At 36.1% G+C, this 16,183-nt stretch overlaps 2 protein-coding genes across 3 annotated transcripts; one reads left to right on the top strand and one right to left on the bottom strand.

Moving 5' to 3' along the window:
• Positions 1–1,305: 1,305 nt before the first annotated feature.
• LOC141910373 (tubulin-specific chaperone cofactor E-like protein) lies at positions 1,306–8,724 on the bottom strand. Its single transcript, XM_074801106.1, has 8 exons — positions 8,536–8,724; positions 7,438–7,629; positions 6,901–7,039; positions 6,688–6,769; positions 3,238–3,811; positions 2,498–2,693; positions 2,010–2,178; positions 1,306–1,511 (listed from the first exon to the last, which is right to left on the bottom strand). The coding sequence occupies exons 1-8, from the start codon at positions 8,722–8,724 to the stop codon at positions 1,370–1,372; spliced, it is 1,683 nt and encodes a 560-aa protein (XP_074657207.1). The 3' UTR covers positions 1,306–1,369.
• Positions 8,725–9,210: 486 nt separating this feature from the next.
• LOC141909811 (clathrin light chain B-like) lies at positions 9,211–16,099 on the top strand. 2 transcript variants are annotated; one of them, XM_074800444.1, is made up of 7 exons: positions 9,211–9,376; positions 9,927–9,955; positions 10,558–10,617; positions 12,311–12,343; positions 13,684–13,813; positions 14,260–14,371; positions 14,739–16,099. In XM_074800444.1, exons 1-7 carry the CDS (start codon positions 9,223–9,225, stop codon positions 14,908–14,910), a joined length of 690 nt encoding a protein of 229 aa, XP_074656545.1. In that variant the 5' UTR covers positions 9,211–9,222; the 3' UTR covers positions 14,911–16,099. The 2 variants fall into 2 exon arrangements, with proteins under 2 accessions (XP_074656545.1, XP_074656546.1); XM_074800445.1 differs by lacking the exon at positions 12,311–12,343.
• Positions 16,100–16,183: the final 84 nt, after the last annotated feature.

Raw genomic sequence — 16,183 nt, forward strand, 5'->3', positions numbered from 1 at the left:
CCACCCCTACTAGATCTGTCCAATGTAAATTGATATAGAACCCATCCATTGTTGAACCCATTCAAAACTTATATACATATTTATATCCTAGCACACAAAATAATAAATACGTTATAGATAGACCATAAATAAATATGAATAATATGAAAAAAGCGATGATGAAATAAAGGTATAATTCGACAAAAGTAAAATATGAAGAATTGTGAAAAATAAACCATTAACGTCTACAAGAATCTGAAAGAATATGATACAAAATAGCTGTCTCCCTAAAGGGCATTCTCCGTAAAACTGTGTAAAATCACACAGCGATAAAAATTATGAACAATTCTATGATTTTTGTTCGATTTGTTTCTTTTTTCCCGAATCTTTGAATTCTTTAAAAAATCAAGCTCTTTTCTACGGAAGCCCCTAGGTGACATATGAGATAATTTTTTTCATAATTTCGACTTATTAAGTCGAATTTCGACATAATAAGTCGAATTTCGACATAATAAGTCGAATTTCGACTTAATAAGTCAAATTTCAACATGAAAATAAAACTCGAAATTCGACTTAATCAACACGAAATTCGACTATTAAGTCGAATTTCGACTTAATAAGTCAAATTTCAACATGAAAATAAAACTCGAAATTCGACTTAATCAACACGAAATTCGACTATTATGTCGAAATTCGACTTAATAAGTCAAAATTATGAAAAAATTTTCTCGTATGTCACCTAGGGGCTTCCGTACTTTTCACTCCCCTCTATCTCTGGATAAAGTTTGATATGTTTTTTTGATGATTCCAGCATCAAATATTTCAATGATTTTGTTTGATATTTCAGTGGAATGTTGGATATCTTTCGCACTGCTTTTTCTAAATTTTACACTAAGCCATATTCTCTTCATAGATTATGTCTGCAGAATCAAAATCCTGATTAAACAGATTTTGATAAAGAAGGTTTGGCTTTGACTATTACAAACATCTACACACACATACAATCAACAATTTACACTTTAAAAATGTCTACATCACAACCCGATCCTCTCACAACTGTTGTTGTAGTCTTGCAACTTGTTGAGGATTTCTTGCTCAATTTCAGCATGGACTCTAGTCCATGATTTCAGATATGGTAACAATATTTGAAAACTCTTACAAAACTTATATGAAATGGCTGAAAAGAACACCAAGGCAATCCTCGATTACAATATAAAATGGATGTTGAAATCGATATTTCATTGTGCAACATTTGCCTGATCATCAGTTTAAGGACCTAGTAATGTACTGCTGAAATTGAGCAAGAGAATATCTCATGAAAGCTAGATACAAGGATTCAAATCGGACATTCGAAGTAAGGTGTCGATCCATAAGTTGAAATGTACTTTATTTAACTGTTATCATCAATGTGTATTTCATCACCATCCATGAAATCGTATCGACTCATCGGTAGAGAATCGAGTCTCAACTCTTCGATTGTTCCCTTCTCTTTGTGACCCTCACCGCACGCTCGGTGGTACATTCGGAATGAACTGGAAAAAATGGGAAAAACAATACATCAACATTCAGCTGGTGAAATATATGAGTTTGATTTAAAAACTCTTCGTTTTCATTTCTCTGATGATGAAGTTCAGTCAAAGCTTCAAAACTGTCAGAATAAATGATTAACCCTTTCAGTGTGTCTACACCACAGTGCGGTGTACGAATCAGTGATGGATTTTGCTAGTACACCGCACTGTGGTGTATTGATGTAATTACTAATTATGTCTTATGAATGATGGCAGCACCTGTCAAACATAGTGAAATATTAATAACTAACGATACACCGCACCAGGGTGTAGACGCACTATAGTGCTATTCCCGTTATACAACACACTGAGTGGAATTTTTCAGAATTTTCAAATTATCTTCAGCGCTATAGGGTATTAATTAGCCAGCACTGAAAGGGTTAAATCATCAACTGTGGCTTTTGCTCATTAACTTTGCTTGAAATACTGAGATTAATATCAGGCTACCAATCAATTTCTCACCTGATTGGTTTCAATAGTTGCTGGGAGACATAAACTCTGAGCTTTCCGACGCTGTCTAAAACGTACACGGTTCCTTCGTGAACCGGTAGACCTTTATATATAAACGTCAATGTGGCATATTTTGGCAGATTGAAACCCAGGTCAACATCCACCAGGGGGCGCAGTTTACCTGTAAAATAGGAACAACAATATGGAAAGGTGATGAACAAATAAAATTTAGCAAATTCAGTAGCAGTTTTGAGCATTCTTGGACCAAAATTCCAGTTGTGATTTGCTGATTCTGGATTGGTTAAGATAATTTAAGATGAAGTAATTTTAGCTCGAACAGTTGAATTTAATTCAACAACTGTGCAGGTGAAACATCAAGTAACCAGCCTCTAGGGCGAAAAGGTTTTTTTTAAATAGATCAATTTCTTCAAAAATTCAAAAGTTTAGAATTTGTTAGCGAATTATATAATTGTTATCAAAACTTTTTCGACAATTCGTACCATGTTTTTTCTGAAGTTCGTCGTATCTCGGCGGTTTACGTTTCATTTTAGAGAAATATCTGACGAACTGACGTTCGGCCTTCTCGCGTTCAGTAGGCATCACTTCGCTACCGTTGAGCAGTTGAATATTAGGAAGACTGGCTAAAAATAGTTTCCTTCGTTCCTCCGGATCCATATGACATAACAGCGATACATCCTACGTTAGAACAGGTAAGTTTATTTATTGATTAACTTCTAATTAAATGCACATGTAGGCCTACTGATTAATCGAAGTTACATGCACATGTATTGATTTAAGTTACAGTCACATGTATTGATTACTCAATGGCACACAACACATCAGGGAATCTAAATGCCCTGGTATCTTCCACCCTGACCCTCGACCAAAAATTCAATTTTAGGATATCCTTGCAGAGGTCCCTTTTTTGCCGCACCATTCCAGCACAACAACAAGACACCGAAAATTAGATTTTTCCTTGATTTTCAAGAATAGAATGAAAATTCCCTGATTTGCAAGAAATGAGCTGAAATTTCCTGATTTTCCTGAAGTCCTGAATTCCCTGATTTCCTCAATTCCTTGATCCATAGAAACCCTGGACATTCTCTATTAGAACAGGTATCGATAAAATAATATATTGGGTGAATCCATTTCATTTGTGGTACCGTACATGTATTGAAAATGAAAATTCAAACGATTAGATGATAATCGATTAGATTAAAATCAGTCAAATGATAATTACCTTAATTCTGAGCGATTCTAGTTTAGGGAACCTCGACACGGCGTGTAAATCTTCCCAGGTAGAGATCAATGTTTCACTGACGCACAGCAATTTCACGTTCACGAATGGCTCCAACAATTTACGAAGTAATTTCCCGCACTTTCCACAGCCCTGTTCGCCCCACTTGTTATAATTCAGCGCACTGCCACTAGACGTCGCCGTTGCTGATGCGGAGGCCTCGAGCGTAAGTTTTTCGGCGACGTTCGACATGAGATCCTCGACGAAATCGACGACAGATGGATTCTCCTCGTCCTCTTCATCGTCCGCCTCATACGATGAGTTCCCGCTGTCACCCATATCGCGTTCCGAGTCCCCGCTCGAGTTCCTCCCTCGTTCCTGTTCCGCAGCTGATTTTTGTGGACTTTCGTAAGATTTTCGGCGTATTTTTGTTGTCGGACAGGTGCAGATGTCGTTCACGTCTGTCTGCTCAGTGTCGGCAGACGGCTTTTTGTAATAAATGTCTAATAAAGGATTCCCGGAGAGAATTAAAGATTTCATGTTTGTTAACGTGCGAAGTCTCCAGATCTCTTCCCATCTGAAAAATATACATAGAAATGAATGATAAAAATCTTTCTAGAAATCTGTTTAGAATTGAGTTCTTTATAGTTTAACAAACAGAATATCAGTTGCACAGTTGTTGTGACTTCGGTACAATAGCGTTCCTAAGCTAAAAGACTAAAGAAGTTGTTTGATTCGCTATAGAACTAAGAAAAGCTAAGTGCAACTGGGCCCAGGATTCAGTTCCACGGTAAAATAGCTCTTTATGGCTTCACTTGTTGAAATAGTCAGAATTATTTTACTTCTAATCTTTCAAATTAACTATTCAATCAATTAATAATCTTATTCAATCCATGGAATAGAAAGAATGAATAAATGAAATTTTTTAGCAATCTTTTAGCAAAATTGTTTGATAAATCTATAGATATTTGTGAAGAAGAATTTGTGTTACAACTAAAAACTAAATACAGGTATCAGGAGCAACTTCATCAGCCGTTCCAACAGAACAATAAGTTGACTAGTCATTTGGTGTGGGGTGAATTTAAGTGGTGAATTCTATCTGTCGTACGTTTAAGAAAGCCAAGATGTCACATGTACGATTAATGAACCCTTCAACTGCAGTATATAGTACTATCAATGTAAAGGTCTCCATTAATACGTAGCATATGTTACTACCATAAATATAAACACAATAGAACGTCATTCTAAAATATCCCTAGCCGTCAAAGCACATCATATTCATATACATCACATATATCTTTTGCATCAATCTACGTATTTTGTGAAATAAACTATGAATACATATGGTGTAATTCTGATACTTGGGTCAGATGGATTTATTTTCTTAAACCTGTTGGACAAGAGCCATTGGATAATAAACTAATTTTATAACTATCTATAAACAGATTAACTCTTAAAGACTTTCTTTTAGTTCCTAGAACTTTTTAAAAAATCATCACAAAATACAACTTTTTTCCAAAGAGCGAATGATAAGATTATAGATTTGTCGATTCCAGGAAATTATAGCTGGATCAAGTCCAATAAGACAGCTGCTATTTGTGTAAAAGTTGCCGCAAAGGACTTGGATAGAATCCAAATTTCAAAATGTGACATCCAATAGTGGGTTCATTGTTTGAAGAATGATTGTGTATTCCGGTAAAATTGATTGGCGATGAAAGATGTCATAAGAACAATTTTATAAATTTCTTATAAAGTACTTCTATTTTCTTTGAAAAAATCCATTGAAATATAAACCCTATAATATCTAAATGGCGCATGATGATCTTTATTCTTCAGAGGTCGCCTTTGAACATGAACTAAATGCTTTTCCATTGAGATGTGAGGGAACAGCCCTCTCCTTTTACATAATAGTTGGAGCCATAAGTTGACTTGGCTGAAAGGGTGAGATTATACCATCTGCTGCTATATTCATGTAATCTCAAATACCCCTCCCCTCATTATATTCTGACATATTGATCTACGTGTGAAATATCATTACGTAATGAAATATCAAATATCATGATGATACATATTTCAAGCTGTATATACACATATGGGTACTCTACTCTATCAAAACATTCCTAAGATTACCATATAGCCTATACCCCTTTCAACAACGGGGGGGGGGGGAGGGGGGCTATAGTAAGGCACTTAATGGGATACTAAATAGAAGCACTTTTGTGGCGGGCAAAAGTGAACTTGTAATTATCTGAGACTGATGATGGCCCTCGTCCTAATCCACAACATAAATCATTGAAACCCAGCAGAAGAATTGGGAATTTAGTAGGCCTACGTAGTGCCAATATAGTGACGCATAGGTTTATTGTATATGACCTCTGAACTTCAAGAGAGTTAAAAATCGACCTGTACTTGAAGAAACTATAAAGGAAATGTTGACTAAGTTTCGGGGGAAACAATAGGTTTATTTTTAGAAATGATAGGATCTCCCCAATCTATATGAATAAGAGGCACACTTCAAGGCTGCCTATTATGGATAGAACTTTGAGGTTAAAACAACTTATCGGATATAACAAACTAAGAATTTATCTTGACCCAAATGAGAAAATTTGATTAGTATCATAAACTGAACGTAATGAACCAGGCCCACGCCTGGATCCAGAGAGGGGTTTCGGGGGTCGTGATCGACAAGGGGGGCGAACAGTACTACATAATCGATACCATATCATCTTATGTTTGGTCAAACAATATGCCATAAACGCCCCCTATCAAAGATTTTAGTCGGCAGTTGAACATAATGAACATTCTTTATGAACCCCCTCCTGGAAAAAATCCTGGATCCGCGCCTGAGGCCTATAGGTTTTGCTCTAGTCTAAGGGACCCATTTGAAATGAAATGACATTTGACTTAATTTTAAAATCACATTACCGGGTATACAAATATAGAATTATATTATATCTGGGTAATTATGTGGTACCGTACTGAAGGTCTACCAAACATTTTCAAGATTGTCTATCCCAAGAAAAATATTTTGAGGTTAACTAATTTTCTTTGTCAAGAATTATAATTGGTGAATTCCGATGTTTGTTGCAACCAAAAGCTTTCAGAGAAAGAAAAGTAGCTAGAAAACTAGATTTCTAAATAATTGCCAAAAATAGCATATTATAGCATATGGCCTTCTATTGCATGGCTTTACTATCTATTACAATGAGTTGTGAAATGTGTCTGGCGCATTACAATGAATACTGAAATAGCTTTATTCATAAAATTATGTCCGTACCACATTATTATGTAATATCACAAAATTTTTAATTGTCAATATCTTGAACCCACAAAAGAAATGACTTTAAAAACGTGATAGTCATGTTGAAACTTCTGGTAATCTTCTCAAAATGTCGATAAACTTAATTAAATTCAATAGCTCTTTATTTTTTATTTGTTTCATATTACTCTTACCTGGTGAATCTGTTTTCGTTGAGTCTCAAGCATTCAACACTGTCCAAAGCATCCAAATCTACATCTTCAGTTTTACAATAACCTACAATAACAATAAAATGGCAGTCATCCTTAACTAATCAATAATGTGTGTTACAATGTAAGGAACAAATACTTGTTACAAAACTATTACATTTGAGAGAAATGAAAACTTCTTAAAATCGCATTTCTCACCATTTCTACAGATATGGAGCTCTTTCAGATGAGGCATCAATTTTGCTATTTTCATCACCTCTTTCCAACTCGCTGCGGTATCATTCAAAACTAAATTCTCCACATTCACAACGTCTTTTGTCCAATTCTCGAGAAAATTCTATAGCAAGAAAAAAGTTTCAGCCAAATTTTGAAACAGAAAAATAATTATCATTGAACTTCTTGGAAATAGATTATAAATTAATGAGCACATGACCCAGGTCCACAATTCATGGTAAACCAAAATTAGTTGATTTCAAAAGATTTTTAAAGAACTTTAATTTAGCTCATATATAAAGTGTCAAAAATAGTTCATTTTCTTTTACTAAAACGCTACAGTCAAAATTAGTTTATGCCCATTACAATAAAAATTGGTAAATATCAATTTCTTAAACTCTCAAGGGTAGTTTATTTCAATGACTATCTCTACAGTTAGAGAATGTGTTCATATACAGATCTTGAGTCAAAATTTGATATAAGCAACTATGGAACTGGGTCGGTGTTAATTAATGAACTTACGTCGTAATTCTTGATTTTATTTTTGCTGAGATTAACGAATTTAAGATGCGGTAATTCGGACATGATCGGAATGACATCTTTCCAGCTTTCGATCAGATTGTTCGATAGATCTAAATCAATGACGTTCGGACAGAGCGACGCCAACCCTTCCGGGGGTATACCGGCATGAGAAACTGAGCATTGGTTTAATACCTTGAAAATAATTTAACAACTAAAAAGTGAGATCATTGGTAATATCAAAAATTCATAGAGACCAGTCTTTATGAATTTTTGGTAGTATGCAGTGATGCTGTGGGCGCTCTCGAGTGGACCAGAAAAATCTGTTCGTTATAACCGATAGTTCGACTCCAAGAAAAACGATTTCGTTTGTTTTAGTCTATTTTACAAAGCCGCGCAAGCATAAGCCCGACCGATTTCAAAAGATTACCACAAACGATGATCGATTTACTAGTGACTCGGTGCTGTGTTACCTTGATGGAGGTTTCAATTTGAATACTGGGGATATTTCTTGAGAAGGGTGGAAAAGAAAAAAACTTTCATAGATTTGAAGTGGGATTTTTTGAACGAATCGTTCTCTTATTTATTCAGAGAGAATTCGAAGCGTCTATATGAACCATATAAAACTACGTGTATTCCCGCCATAAATTCCCAGGAGGAGTTATCAGGATCCGCAATCTCAAATTTCTCATGTTTCAATTTGAGATCAACATCAACAATACCTTCACAACACTGAGAGTTGGTTACCCTGCGCAGCTGTGTGCAATATCGATTTTATCAGCTGTAAAACCTGAGCTGGTAATTTTCGCGGTAATGTTAATTTCGTCTTTAACTTCTGTCGTGCTTTTCGCGTCACGGCCGTTTTTGGTCAATACATAATTTCTCATTGATGGAAATGTCGATAGTTTTAAGTAAATAGCATATACACATTTTTCTATTAGAAATTGGGCGATTGTTATGAAACAGAATATCGTTTCAGTCTATTTATAGAACTTACAACAGTGCCATTTTGAATAATTAACATTATCTTTAATCCACTGGTAAATTCGACCTCAGTTTTGAGTTTGAATTACGCAAAATCCTTGAAATAAAAAAACTTACGACATTTTTAAGAAAGCTCAATTCTGCATCTCCGGCTTTGATCGTAGGTTTACCGATCAGTACTATCTCGATTTCACAAGCATCAGTGTCCCAGGTCTCCTCTGATGCGTATTTCTCCTTTAAAGCCTCGGTAAAGGATCTTTTTCTCGTCCTAGCAGTTCGTTTATGTCTTAAACTCGACGATTCCATATTAGTAGTAGTGCTTTGTAAGTTTATTCGTATTGAATAAAGCGACCAGTACTGGTAGGGCTTTTTATTTCAGGCTTTCTGTCTATTTTCGACGACCTTATTCCATATGCTTTTGTTTATCCATGTGACATTTGTTTTGGTATTCGCTGATTGGCCATATTCCCGTAAGCTTCTTCGGCAGTACTCGTTAAATTTCCGAACGAACACGGATGGCGCATTGATTAGTTTTTGGCGTTTTTACTGTTTGAGTATCTTAGGAAACTACCAGGAATAAACTTCCCGGTCGACTATTTGACTATAGATAACGATTTACGTCGAAGTGTTCGGTAACGATATCTTCGGCCGACTTCGGAAGATTCCGAACCCTAACCCTAGTTCGGAAATCTCCGAATCTACAAATTGCACCTTCGGTAGTGATCGGAAATATCCGAACCCGGTATACCCTAGTTCGGAAATCTCCGAACATAGCCGAACACTTACGAAGGGCGTAAAATAAAGATGGCTGAATTTGATAATTTTGAGAGCGGTGCCGCCGGTGAGACGACCGAAGAGGACCCAGCTGCCGCATTTCTGGCTCGGGAACAGGATCAGCTAGCTGGATTAGAAGATGACGGATTCGGTGGAACTAATTTCCAGGCTGAACCGGCTGATGGTAGGTAGAAATCTGCCGTTAAATTTGGGCCGAAATTTCATTTCCGGGTTCTGAACGCAGTCTGTTCAAGTTACGTTCAGTAAAATTTCCAGTGAACCCTGGCCCGCAGTACTACTCAGATTCGAACCAAGCTGTTGGTTCGTACCGTTTGTAAACGATACAATCGATAGAATTAAAAGCAGAATCTTACCTGGAATTTTATTAATTGCTTCCATTACAAATGTGTGTAAATAAAAACTTTAGTTCTTGTCCTGTCCTGTCTCCTCTCTCGACGAAAAGATTTTGGGGTCATCCTTATTACTGAGATGAGGTATTTTACCGAGATCAACCGAGATGAAATTAAATATAACATATTTATTTATTCCTTATCGATTTTAACACTTGAAATCATGTTATATCAGTAATAAATACCTTCTAGAGTCATATGGAGGATGACCGAGATTTTGAAATCAGTAGAATGCGTCGTTATATTGAGAGATACAATCCCGCACTTTTACCCCTAAATTATAGTGGTCTTGTCCAATTCAAATCTTTTTCTCCTATTTTTCAGATGGTTTTGAACCAGCCGGTACTGGACAGGTAGGTTGTTTGACATGACGGTGACAATCTTGCTGAAGCTCTTCATCTGAAAATACAGAAAATTACTGCAATACAAAAAGAGAATCAAGTCTGAAAGGTTTCCTTGAGTGATGGTTTATTTCAATGTTTCTATTATTACTTTCTGATAGTCATCTTAAAAAAAAAACCATTAGGAATAGTAAAAAATTACTATTAAGATCCTAGTAGAAATAAACTATGGAAACTCAAGGAAATCTTATAAACTTAATTTCTATTTGTATTTTTTGACGACTACTTTTATTGACCTATTAGATAAACTCATGTGTGTAAATCTGAAATCTTTTCTCTCTTAATGTGAATTTTGATGTAAAAAAAGATGGGTTGTTGTTTCGTTGATTTAACTGCAGTTAAGGTCACCTTCTCGCCATGCAGTGCTAGTGTAACTAAAGAAAAGGTTGAGAGTGAGGTTAGGAACGCACACAACCAAAAGGGATACATACCTAAACTGCACTTGCTCTGTTTCGTTGCCAAGGAGGTTTCGTTTAAATGTTATTTTCGTCGCCAATCTCCGGACTATCGTTTCGTTTGCTGTTCAGTATTTGAATAATGATGTTGAATTTCAGTTTGCGTACGGCCGAACGACGAGCACCGAAGAATACGACGAACAGGGATTCGATTATCTCGTAAGACGCTACTGAAAAATAGCTTAAAACGGAAAAAAAATACTATTCTAAACCGGGAACAAATTTCGCTTCTCATCTCGATATATTGATTATAACGTTTATTTCGAAACGCTTTTCTAATCTTCAGCTTTCATCCCCAGCTTCGGTCTTTAGAGCGCTGTATAGTAACGCCCCACTGAGCCTACTCAAAAACTGAGTTTGGTGCTGTTTAATTTTGAAACTTGTCGACAATATTCTAACCGTAGTTCAGTCGGGGTGACCGCTGGCCCGGAAAACCTGACATTAATCCTGAACATTCTCGGGGGATTTGATAAATTTTCAGACAATCTACGGAGTTGCCTCAATTCTATTGATGTCGCACTGTGATAATCAACATTTTAGTCAGTCACTATCTTTGGCAAAAAAAGCCGTTGCATTTCGATTTATATTGACTTGGGGAACATTGCTCTCAAACGTGGCAATCTTTGGGACATTTCGGAAGAATAAAAAGTGGTCACCCTGGTTGTAGACTCTGTATACCTCGCAATATCATTTTGCTCCGAAATAAGTCAGACAAATTCTTGAAAATCAGTAATTCAGTTATTTGTCTAGGCCAACTTCGGACTAGTCTGAATACCAGACTTCTTTACCTAGAAAGAACTGTCCTTATTTCGCCAATGTTAGCTACATACAGTAGGCTACTAAGCCGAATCAATTTGGACCAATGATTTTCGATTTGACTTCGGTGATAATTCAAGTTCGACAATGGAATTTAATTTGCATTCTTTCGCAATGGTTTCGGGACTTTTTTCGAGTAAATTAATTAAATATGACCTGAAAGTTTTGCGAATTCTACTGTATAACTAACATTTGATGGTCGCAGTAAGTCTTCGAGGTACACGCGGTCTACTGCGTCCGATTTTGTTTATTCCGTCGCGTAAAAAGTTTCCCGAAGAAGATGGAAATATCTTTCATAAATTCGATAAGCTTCATTACTGATGATATTTGCTGGTTTATAAGCAGTGATATAATCGATATCTTTACACGTATTTGGGTTTTGGTGATCGGTTTATATATGAAGTATTCTTGCATGGGTTGGAAATATATGTGTTTTGACGTATGTTATCTCTACCATAGATAGAGGTTTTTCGCGAACGAAACGCTTTTTGCTTAGAAATCTAACTAGCAGCTATTTCAGGCGTTATTAACGCTGATGTGACCTTTTCACACTTTTTCGAATCTTTTTTTTGATATATAATAAATGATTTTTGCCAAATTGGAAATGATACAGTAGACTCTGCTATCAGCTTTAGAAAATTTATTGAAATCATTATTTTGCGACTTAATATGTAGATTATATACCTCAGACTCAGATATCAATTTTGTCTGATCTGACTTGAGCAGAGTTTACTCTTATCATCCGACTTTTGGACACATCAATCAATCTGTTAGTCGGACAGATATTGTCCAGTCCCAAAAGTCTGGACTTGACAGCTATTTCCTGAAACTGCTATTCATTGCTTCACTGAAAAGCTATTCACTAACTGTATTATCACATATTCTGCCCGAATTAAATGCTGAATACTCATCCATCCCACGATGCTGTTCCCGCTGCCGCAGAAGATGATGATTGAAATCCCAACACCCCCATGCCCTCCTGTCCCTTATCAATTAGGACTCGAAAATTAGTTTAAATGATATATTGTAATTCTAGGGCGATGCTGCAACAGCTGATGAAATAAATGATGTAAGATTTATCCATCAATCTTCTCGTAACCCTCCCGTGTGTGTTTGTGTCTGTGAAATACTAACTTTTCTTGTCTCCGTAGAATTTACTAATAACTAGAAACTGACAATAAACTAGTTTATCTATTACTCTAGATATCAGTTTTAGTTATACCGGCACAGACAGTGTTAACATGAACCTAAAATACATGAACTTATTGTATTTTTGTTTTAACCTGTGGAGTTAATTGAAGTATTAATCAATTAACTAAACCCAACAACTGCAGGTTGATTCAATTATTAGTCTATGCATCTCCAGAATTTATAGCTAGCATATTCTTGTAGTAGTGTCCCCCATCTTGCCCGGCATAGACATCATGTACTGGGATGATCTCCCCACTCAGTGCCACTGTTTTATACGTTTGATATTTCAAGTCTCTTTAGTCTTAATTGTCAAATTTAACTCTTAAACATGTGGAACTGGGTTCTGTTCTCGTGAAGTAGTAATATGTACATGACATTTTGAACGCGCTTCCATTCAAAAATATGTTTACTTCTAGAGAATACATGGTATATATTCAATGACTGTCAACTTGGTTGATGTAACATTTCTAGCAAACATTGATCAGCAGATTTTGTCTCCTCATTTGTAAAATATGCACCTTCCGGCCACTTTGAACTATCCCCCTCCCCCTCTTCGCTGCTGGTACTTCCTTTTCTGGTGTTAGTCTGCACTATGCACGATGATTTTTATAATAAATGAAAACGCTCTTAATATTAAATCATGTATAATGATTCTCACAGGATCGAGGGATTCGAATCTGATAATCTCACGTTTGAATCCTTCGAGGAAATTCTTTGTTGCACCAATCACCAAGTATTATTTCATTCACCCACAGCAGGGATTCGAACCTGATGAAAAATTCAAATTGTATTCATACGCAATAAATGAATGATCCCCCCATCCATGAATTTGCCAATTATACAACAGGCACTCTAGTCAGTGCCATAAGTTTTTGTGACTGCGCGTGTACCCTTGCACTTGGCGCTTGGGTTAATCACAGGCTTTGTGCCATTCCAGAGTCTCAGTGCTGTCAGGTTCAAATCCCTGCCGAACAAGGTTGCTACTACATGTATTCATTAGTAGTTTCTGGCTCAACTTCTCCAAAAAATATCAAAATGCTCTCTCAAAATCGGAATAAATTTCATTTTCATTAAACAAAGATTTTTGTTGTAAAATTACTCTAATTTTTTCGTGAAAACTAGAGATATCAGTTAGTCTGGTCCGACCAGTTATACTGAATGATTCTCAAACAGAAATCATCGTTATCGGGTTTTTCAATAATTTGTCTTTAATTGTAGAACACGGACGGACAATCGAATGGTCCATCGGATCAATACTCAGCCATATCACAGGTCGATCAACTACGTCAGGAACCGGAGAAAATAAAACGCTGGCGAGAAGAACAAAAAGAGAGACTCGAAAAGAAAGGTAGAATAGAAACCTGAGTTGAATTTCCTCTGTGCCTTGAGTTTAGTACCAATCAAATACTGAGTAAGAATTTGACCAATCAAATAGAGTAAGAATTTGAGTAATAACAGTAGACTCTGTCTCTTACTGCGGTAAAGTTGAGACTCCATGAAATTCTACCCAAATACGGAATAAGAGTTAGAAAAATCTGAAAAATACAGTTGACTCTGTCTCTAACTGTAGTAAAGTTGAGACTGATATAAATTCTATCCCGAGTTGGAGTCAAATACGAAAGAAGGGTTTTGAGAAATACAGTAGATTCTGTCTTAGTTTTAGTTGAGACTGGAAAAATATTGCCCGGAATTAGTGTCAAATACTGACTAAGAGAAGTCAGTTGAAAAATCAGAAAAAAACAGCACCGGTAAATATGCCGAGTTTGAGTTATGACGATGTTTATTTAATTTCAGATGAAGAAGCCGAAGAGAAGAAAGAAGCGTGGAGAGTTGTCGCTAAGAAAGAACTTGAAGATTGGTACAAAAACAGAGAGGAACAGTTACAGAAAGTGAAAGATACAAATCGGTACGAAAATCCTCTTTTCAGTCCCTTACATTCTCTACTTCAGATAAAACTTGTAGCTTGTTGGGCTGAGCCAAGCTGTACCAAATCTAATAGACTGATTTTGTGGAACTAAATCCCTTTGTCATTTTGGGTCATTCAAAAAGTCTGTAACTCAAAACATTTACTTGATTCCCATTGTGATTGATTTGAATAAGAGTTTCGGAAAAGTGGCCAATTTTTTGGGTGAAAAATTCTAAAATTGGAAGGAAATCATTTGTATAAATTTCTGAGGGATTGGTCCAGACAGCAGATTGTTTTCAGGGTTTTCAGCAAATGTGAAAAATTCTGAAAAGCAAAAATTCAATTCTATTTGTTGTATGTTTTACAGAGAAAACGAGGTTGCGTTCGTGCAGGAGAGAGACGAGAGCATACCCGGACACGAGTGGGAACGCGTGTGTCGTCTCACCGATTTCAACCCGAAAAACTCGAAAAATTCGAAAGACGTCTCGCGTTTGAGGTCGATATTGTTACAGTTGAAGCAGACGCCGCTCGTTAGATAGAGAGAAACCGCCCGCGAGAAATAGGGATCCAAGAGGAGAGGGTTAAAATCTGTGCGCCGAAGAATAATAGTGACGTTTATTCGATAGAGAAATCTCTGAATGCGAAACGAAAAAAAAAGACTTTATCGTGATTTATTGGTTGACGAAAAAAACAACATAATATGATTAATTATAGACTTTTATTAGTTATACTTTATAGCATGATTGAAGTTACATTCCATTTATCAGACTCCTCACTCAACAAGTTGCCATCCTTCCCCGCAGGAAAACATGTAAGAAATATTATTAAAATTTGAAGATACTGATAATCTAATAATTGATTCTCCTCAAATTTCTTGACCTATTTCGAAATTTTTTCTTTTATGAAGTAAGAACCAACTTTCACTATATGATGGACGCAACACGCAATGTTTTTCTGATACCCCTTCTGCCCCTTACTCATTCCTGAATAATGAATTACTCGTCAGATATTTGGAGCCTTCAATCAATCGGTCAGATTCAGTGGTGTTTGTTTAGAATTATGGTGAAAATATGTTGCATTTCGATGGTACATCTCATAGTGTAAAAACTAAAAGTGAAAGTTAGATACAGTGTTGTTAAGCCAGGTCTGTAAAACTATATCCAAATCCGCAGTCTTGAATTTCAAAATTGACTTGACGAATGAACTAATTTTTACTGTAGAGGATTTATCTCTAAGCATTATGTAATTGGGACCGGGTTTATGAAAATCAAATTGTTATTAGATATTGGTTCAAAGTTGACTTGTTCAAATATTGCTGAAAACGGTTGAGTCCAGGTACACTATTTTATTATTTTATATCTGGCGGTTCATTTGAACAATCTTGATTGCTCTGGATAGTTCTACACTACATGTATAGTTTGTCTGGTCAAGTTTTATTCCTCAACTGTGAGAAACTGGTCCTCGCCTTGTTTCAGCGACACAAAGATGTAAGCCTCTAAACATAGAATGACCTTTCTGGGAAGACCCCAAACCCACTTATTTTTGTACTGGGATATCGAAAAATTCAAACCCGTTCGTGTGACATAGTACGGCTGTTAAGAATGAGGCAAACAGTTTGTTTTATTATTGTAATGATAATAATATATATATTCGTCTATATATTCATGTGTATTTATGTAAATGTGTACGTTGTATGTTGGGCACTGAATAAATAAACAAAAGGTGTGCATCTTAAAAATTTGCTTGTTATTATTGGATTGAGTCGTTTGAGGATTTACAGATAGATGGCGAACTAGTTGCACCCGACTTGCG

Source organism: Tubulanus polymorphus, chromosome 8 (assembly GCF_964204645.1).
Source record: "Tubulanus polymorphus chromosome 8, tnTubPoly1.2, whole genome shotgun sequence".
Classification (NCBI taxonomy): Eukaryota; Metazoa; Nemertea; class Palaeonemertea; order Tubulaniformes; family Tubulanidae; genus Tubulanus; species Tubulanus polymorphus.